This window comes from Puntigrus tetrazona, unplaced genomic scaffold, assembly GCF_018831695.1.
Source record: "Puntigrus tetrazona isolate hp1 unplaced genomic scaffold, ASM1883169v1 S000000575, whole genome shotgun sequence".
In the NCBI taxonomy this organism is placed as follows: domain Eukaryota; kingdom Metazoa; phylum Chordata; class Actinopteri; order Cypriniformes; family Cyprinidae; genus Puntigrus; species Puntigrus tetrazona.
Window position 1 is genome coordinate 540001 of NW_025048207.1, and position 7500 is coordinate 547500.

Genomic DNA, 7500 nt, shown 5'->3' on the forward strand with positions numbered 1-7500 from the left:
CATTAGATTGTAATAATCATGTTTTATTGTTTACTTATTTATATTTGAAGTCTGTTTAGACAAATTTAAATTGGTAAACAATATGCTATACAATATTAGTAAAACCTTTTTTTTATTCAATATAGTACTGTACCTTTAAGTGTAGTAATTAATAAACTAATTAATTAAATTATTTTTTAATTTAATATACTTTAGTTTATATTCATGTTTAAACAAATTGTAGTACTGCACTATAAAATGTATTCATTATTTTATTTTATTTATTTTAGTAAATGTATTTTATTTATGCAAATTTTATTGTTTACTTATTTATTTACATAAAATAATTATTTATTTTCTTTATTATGTATTTATTTTCACACTATCTCTAAATGTTTCCATGGATAAATTCTTTAATTCAGTCTGATCCTAAACTCATTTCTCTCTTCAGGAGAACGCGGAGCGAGGAATGTGGGAGGAGTCTCGGCGCAGTCGTCTGAAGGAGTCAGAGGACAAGCGCCACTCGTGGGCGGGGCATGAAGATGGGGGCGGGGCCTCCAGCTTGCAGTCCAATAGCCAAGCTGATGTGGCGGCAGCATTAAAGAGGGAGGGGTTTCTGCAGCTGCTCAAGACAAGCTGTCACAGTCCTCGTCACTCACCCCAACACGAGAGCGTGACCTTTGACCCCTGTGGATCGGATACACTCGTACTTCCTCCGATACAGTCGCTCTCCATCACAAACACGACAGAGGAGCCGGAGATCCAAAATAAGAGTCTTTCCACACAGGAAGCGCAGAACAACGACCTTCAAACACAAAGCCAGGAAACATCTTCAAGCGTGAACTCTGACGCTTCACAGGTCATTCTAGTATCAAAACCAGAGGTTATTCATGAAACCATGTCTACAAAAGAGCCAATCAAAACCAGCGCTGGAGTGAAACAGCCAATCAGCAAACGAACCTTAAGCTCTAAAAACAGAGCAACTCTTTCTGCGAAATCACCTTCACCTTCCACTAAAGCACCATCATCACCATCATCATCATCATCATCCCCTAAATGTGTGTCCTCCTCTGAAACGGCGAGTTTGAGGAAGCTCGTTCCTCTCCGGCAGGACCACAGTTCTTCAGTCCTCAGCCGCGCAAAGAAGACGCAAGCGTTTCGTCCGGAGGAGAAGATGTGTCGCGTTACCCTCGATCGTCCCAGTCCTCAAACCTCGGTCAAACCGCTCAGCTTCGCCCGCAACACCGTGGCCTCAACGAGTCGCCGCACCAGTGCTCCGGGACAGCAGGCTAAAGCAGCTCCGCTCGGTCTCTCTCAGGTCCCTAAACCTCCTGCAGGAACGGTCCGGCCGCCGAGGAAGAGCAGCGCCGCCACTGAAAGCTCAGCGCTTGCTCGAGGGTCACGTGATAAAGGTGTTCAGCCCACGTGGAGGTAGAGAGACGTTATGCTAGCACTGTTCAAAGGTTTGGGCTTTTTAAACCAAGACTGCATTTACCTGATCAGAAACACTCGTTTGGTAATATCTGTAATTTATTACTCTTCAGTGTCACATGATCCTTCAGACATCATTCTAATATATTGATGCGTCGCTCAAGAAACATTTCTGATTACTATCAATAACAGTCATATTTTAGTGGAAACTGTGATGCATACATTTTTTTTTTAATATTCACAGATAAATTGAAACAGCGTTGATTTGAAACAGAAATCTTTTGTAACATTATAAACGTCTTACTGTCAGTTTTAAAGATCAATTTAATGATCCTCGATGAATAAATGTATTCATTCAATCTCACCGACGTCACACTTCTGAACAGTAGCTTTAATTAAGAATCTTTTTTATTATAATTTATATATTTTATTATTTTTAATTAATTGTGTAATTTATGCTCTTATTTATCTTATTAAGATTGTACATTGCCCATAAACTTAATTAATTAAAAAGGAAAGTATAGATGATTTATACATACAGCTTCATACTTGTTTGAAGCAAATAAATGTTCATTAATAAACTTGCCAATGATTAGCTTTTTTTAATTCTCAGTAATCTGTGAAGCGTTTTGATGTATCATTTGTATATTCACTTTACATTCACATTGCAATGGTACTAGATCATCAGAACTGATTTAAACACAGCGCAGCATTACTATACAGTAACATCATTACAACATTACTGTAACAACACAAAAATGAACATCCTCACCCTCGCTCCGTCTGAGATCTATCTAAACCATGACTACAAAATAAAGTGAATTGTTTGGTTGATTATACACAGAAGATGGTGAGTTTTTATATTCCCGCTGATGTGGTTTAGATGGAGGAGGCGTGAGCTTTGCAGACGTAGCGGTAGTGCCGAGAGCAGTGGTCATCGTTATAGCGTCCGTCGTGATGAAAGTGAGCGCAGTCTTCTCCGCCTCCCAAACCATGATGCTTCCAGTCATCCGGCTGACCGGGCATCCATTCACTGCACACACACACACACACACGTGATGAGCGCTGGAGTGTGAGCGAGGCTCCTGGCGGCGCACACACACTCACCTCCTGATGATGGTGTAGGGCGTCCTGTCCAGCCATTCCCACTCACCGGTGCGTGCGTCACTCAAACCCAACCAGTAGTACAGAGGCCTGGTCTTACTGACCACGAAAGTCTGAACACACACAATTAGTCTGAATAAACATATATTCAAAGAAATCAGACCAACGAGAGAGCAACAACAATATATGTGTGCCCTGACAGGTCTCGGGTAGTCTAGCACAGTACACTTAACAAGGGTTTTATTTTAAATAAATAGACCAAACAAAGTTATGTTGGTTCAGTTGTATTGGTTTAGTTATGTTGGGTAGTTCTGTTTGTTTAGTTCTTCTGGTTAAGTTGTTTTGGTTCAGTTGTATTGGTTTAGTTATGTTGAGTAGTTCTGTTGGTTTAGTTCTTCTGGTTAAGTTGTTTTGGTTCAGTTGTATTGGTTTAGTTATGTTGGGTAGTTCTGTTAGTTTAGTTCTTCTGGTTAAGTTGTTTTGGTTCAGTTGTATTGGTTTTTAGTTATGTTTGAGTAGTTCTGTTGGTTTAGTTCTTCTGGTTATGTTGTAGTTCTGTTAGTTTTGGTTCAGTTGTATTGGTTTAGTTATGTTGTTGGGTAGTTCTGTTAGTTTAGTTCTTCTGGTTAAGTTGTTTTGGTTCAGTTGTATTGGTTTAGTTATGTTGAGTAGTTCTGTTAGTTTAATTCTTCTGGTTAAGTTGTGTTGGTTCAGTTGTATCGGTTTAGTTATGTTGGGTAGTTCTGTTAGTTTAGTTCTTCTGGTTAAGTTGTGTTGGTTGGTTCAGTTGTTGGTTTAGTTATGTTGAGTAGTTCTGTTGGTTCTTTAGTTCTTCTGGTTAAGTTGTGTTGGTTCAGTTTTGTTCTGGTTAAGTTGTGTTGGGTTTAGTTATGTTGGGTAGTTCTGTTAGTTTAGTTCTTCTGGTTAAGTTGTGTTGGTTCAGTTGTATTGGTTTAGTTATGTTGAGTAGTTCTGTTGGTTTAGTTCTTCTGGTTAAGTTGTGTTGGTTCAGTTGTATTGGTTTAGTTATGTTGGGTAGTTCTGTTAGTTTAGTTCTTCTGGTTAAGTTGTTTTGGTTCAGTTGTATTGGTTTAGTTATGTTGAGTAGTTCTGTTGGTTTAGTTCTTCTGGTTAAGTTGTGTTGGTTCAGTTGTATTGGTTTAGTTATGTTAGTTAGTTCTGTTCTGTTAGTTTAGTTCTTCTGGTTAAGTTGTGTTGGTTCAGTTGTATTGGTTTAGTTATGTTGAGTAGTTCTGTTGGTTTAGTTCTTCTGGTTAAGTTGTGTTGGTTCAGTTGTATTGGTTTAGTTATGTTGGGTAGTTCTGTTAGTTTAGTTCTTCTGGTTAAGTTGTGTTGGTTCAGTTGTATTGGTTTAGTTATGTTGAGTAGTTCTGTTGGTTTAGTTCTTCTGGTTAAGTTGTGTTGGTTCAGTTGTATTGGTTTAGTTATGTTGAGTAGTTCTGCTGGTTTTGTTTTTCTGGTTAAGTTGTTTTTTATTGTTTAATGAAGTTTGAAAAAAATCCACATGATTTAAACAGTTATAAAGTTGAGTAGTGGGTTCATTTAGTTATTCAGGTTAAGTTGCTTTGGTGTACTTGTGTTGAGTAGTTTAGTTGGTTAAGTTGTACAGTACGAACCAGTTCTGACCTTCTCTGGTTTGCTTTTTAAGACGAGTAACTCGGATCTCTTCTTCTTACACTCATCTTTGGCTGCGTCCCACGGCATCCCATCATTAGAGAAGAAATAACAGTGTGAGGAGAAGAGCAGCCATCCTTCAGGACAGCACAGCTCCTGCGTGTCTGAACACACACACACACACACACACACACACGTGTGACTCTCTGCACGAGACACCAGGACACACTACTACAGCATCACTTACTGTTGTTCTTTAACTTGTTAATCTGGCATTTCAGATCTGAAACTCTGTCCCGGAGCTCCTGCACTGAATCCAACACTAACAAACACACATATATTAAGACTGATTTTGCGTTGTTTTGTCTGGATGTGTATTTGTGTGCTACTTACTATTATTAAGCATGCTTTCCATCGTCACTTGATCAAACTCCAGACTGCTGATCTCCAAAAGCAGTTTATTTCCTGAACACACATCATTTTAAAATACATTTTAATTCTATATTGTGACAAACATTCAGTGAAAAAACGAATGCAGATGGCATTTTCTTAGTTTTCTAGTTAATAAATAGGAGCAACCGATGACGTCAGATGAGAAGTCATTTAATCTGGATGAAGGATGAGGAAGGCTTCGTTACCGTGGTTCTCTAGGTCACGTGTTCTGGTTACGACGCTCGCAAGCGTTTGCGTCAGATTCTGAACGTTCATCTCTGTAGTGGCGAACTTCCTGTCAAATTTCACATCTAACAAAACACACAGTTACAGTCACGAAAACGTTATTTATAGCTCTAGTGTGATCTTTGTGTAAATGTATAAAAATGTGTTTTGGCCTTATTCTGCTGTCTAGGTTCTAAGTCTAGACTTATTCTAAGTCTTACATTTTTATTTTATCTCATGCACATTAAACATGGTCAACGTAAACTTGAATGTAGTCTGAATGCACAAGATTGAAAGCAAATGAAATCATTGATGGAAATTTGGCCATACTTGAATCTTTACTTTCACTTGAGTACTTTTACACCTCTGTTCATAAAATGTTATATAAACATTTTTGCTTTCACTGATAATGGTTTTTGGGGTTTTTTTTGCAATCATTTTCAGAATTGTAACCCTTTAAGTTCCAGTTTGCATTGTTGTAAATACTCATTTGTTGTATTTATTTAAAAATGCAGGCTACATACAGAAACATCTACAGAATCTAAAGCTAGATTTTTTTTAAAAAAAGTGAAATTTAGCAGGAAACACAAATGAGGCTGTTTTGCTATATAGACTTTTGAGTAAAGAATCCAAAAAAGCATCTTTAAAGCCGCTGCTGACGTGGTCAGAATAGTCTAATTATATGGTCTGATGCTAACGAAGAAAGCTCCCTTTAGCCCACAGCTACCATAGTTATAAAGACCTTAGATGACACACCACTGTCTTCAGAAATCCATCAGAAACACAAATATATTGAGGTAGCAATCTCTCTTGTAAACTTTAAATATTACACACTAAAAAATGAATAAAAACAAATAGGACATGCTGCCAGTACGATATGATGATGTTTTACTCACACACACACAGAGACATACAGATGCTATATAAATAAAAATGATTGATTGATTGAAAATGTTTTACTCACGGTTCATAGATGCTGTGATGTTTAGCAGCAGCAGATTCGGAGCCGTTACACCGATAGAGACACACACACACACACACACACACACACACACACACACACACACACAGAGACATACAGACGCTATATAAATACAAATGATTGATTGATTGATTGTTTGATGTTTTACTCACGGCTCACAGACACAGTGATGATCAGCAGCAGCAGAATCAGAGCCGTTACACCGATAGAGACGAAGAAACGACACCGCCAGCGACCCCCAGACGACCCCACCATGCGCAGAGACGACTCTGACACACACACACAGAGAGAGAGAGAGAGAGAGAGAGAGACAGAGAGAGAGACACACACACACACACACTCATGTTGTGTTTCCATGTTTTATTATTCTGTACAGACTGTATGTGTTATTGTTCTCTTACAGGAATCTATCTCTACCTTTCTTTCTTTCATTTATTTGAATGATTTAATGTGGTTGCTAGGGCGTTGCTAGGGGGAGGACTCTGCGTGTGTGTGTGACTCTGAGGTTAAAGGTCAAAGGGGGGTTGTGCAGCTGAATAAACTACAGTTAGTCAACGAGCAGAGGAATGCTGGAAGAACACACACACACACACACACACACACACACACACACACACACAGACACACACACACACACACACACACACACACACACTCACACACACACACACTCTCTCTGGGATCTTTTCATTGACTTCCTTTTTGTTTTTTTTCTATACTGAAGCAACGCTGCTTCCTCTCTTCCTCTCTGAATAAAGCCGTTGTTCATCATATTTTGTTCTCTCACACCTTTCCTCCAGAACTCGGTGTCGTCACTGGACTCGTGATTCTCGAACTCGTCTGTGTATTCGCTTCCGGAGCCTCTCTCGGACGCGGCGGCCTTCATGGTGACCTGCAAACACACACGTGATCGCCCACCCGTTCATTCTCTTACAGGAAATGATGTCACAGCAGAGATCTCGGCCCGAAAATGCCTCCAGACCACCGAGACGCTGATGAGCGAGGCTCCTCCAGCCAATCACAGGCGAGTCTGAGGATTCCCGAGCTTCTATTGGTCGAATGGCCGAGGTCGGCGAACCTGACCTTCGATTTGGCAGCAGTGTGTGACCGCGACTTGAATTTCACCAGCGTGAAAGAATTCAGGAACACCGAAACGCTGATTTAACCGCCTATAGCCTTTTTCTAATACAGAGAACATCGTTTTAAAGATCGCTTGGACGTGATCCTGCTTAAAACATTCAAAATAATTTAGGCTTTCAGAGAAACCGGCAAAATAAAAGTCCTGTTATTTCGGTGGCAGTTAAATAACATTTACAGTGTGTTCGACCCAAAACACTGAAAACACGTCATGAAAGTGTATTAACAGTCAATATAACTCTTAAACAAAAAAACATTAAATTGTCCTGACCCTGCAATACTGTCCCAGATGAGCGTTTCTCAACTTAATTTAGATCGTTAGTCAGATGAGTCTGTGACATGAAACAAACGAAACCAGACCAGAAGAGAGCAGATCGTTAGTCTCTGTCCAATTCTGATTATTGCTATTGATGAAATACTTATGGATTTCATTAGAAAATTAATAACAGCTTGTCACTTACCTCCTGCGTGAGAAATGAATGTGTGTGTGTGTGTGTGTGTGTGTGTGAATCTGTACTTTGAGCTTGTGTTTGAGTGGAAGAATATTTACTTTGTGTGCAGTAAACATGAGCTGT

At 39.4% G+C, this 7500-nt stretch overlaps 2 protein-coding genes and 1 long non-coding RNA gene across 6 annotated transcripts in view; 2 read left to right on the plus strand and 1 right to left on the minus strand.

Moving 5' to 3' along the window:
• Positions 1-2013, plus strand: part of LOC122334567 (FH2 domain-containing protein 1) — a 7854-nt gene extending 5841 nt beyond the window's left edge. Inside the window, 1 exon segment of the mRNA XM_043232571.1 lies at positions 431-2013. Coding sequence (XP_043088506.1) covers positions 431-1414 — 984 coding nt within the window. The 3' untranslated portion in view covers positions 1415-2013.
• asgrl2 (asialoglycoprotein receptor-like 2) overlaps positions 1621-7500 on the minus strand; it is a 5915-nt gene continuing 35 nt past the window's right edge. Inside the window, exons 1-11 of one of the 4 annotated variants that reach the window (XM_043232568.1) lie at positions 7387-7452; positions 7197-7257; positions 6578-6679; positions 5941-6057; positions 5771-5782; positions 4788-4892; positions 4543-4614; positions 4397-4471; positions 4162-4313; positions 2518-2627; positions 1621-2443 (exon numbers count right to left, since the gene is read on the minus strand). In XM_043232568.1, coding sequence (XP_043088503.1) covers positions 2290-2443; positions 2518-2627; positions 4162-4313; positions 4397-4471; positions 4543-4614; positions 4788-4892; positions 5771-5782; positions 5941-6057; positions 6578-6674 — 894 coding nt within the window. In that variant the 5' untranslated portion in view covers positions 6675-6679; positions 7197-7257; positions 7387-7452 and the 3' untranslated portion in view covers positions 1621-2289. Of the gene's footprint in view, positions 2444-2517; positions 2628-4161; positions 4314-4396; positions 4472-4542; positions 4615-4787; positions 4893-5770; positions 5783-5940; positions 6058-6577; positions 6681-6871; positions 6968-7196; positions 7258-7386 lie in introns of those variants that run through there. The other 3 variants (XM_043232567.1, XM_043232569.1, XM_043232570.1) reach the window with 3 other exon arrangements.
• Positions 2329-5868, plus strand: LOC122334568. Its single transcript, XR_006248767.1, has 2 exons — positions 2329-2465; positions 5830-5868. It is a non-coding gene; the product is annotated as an uncharacterized LOC122334568 (long non-coding RNA).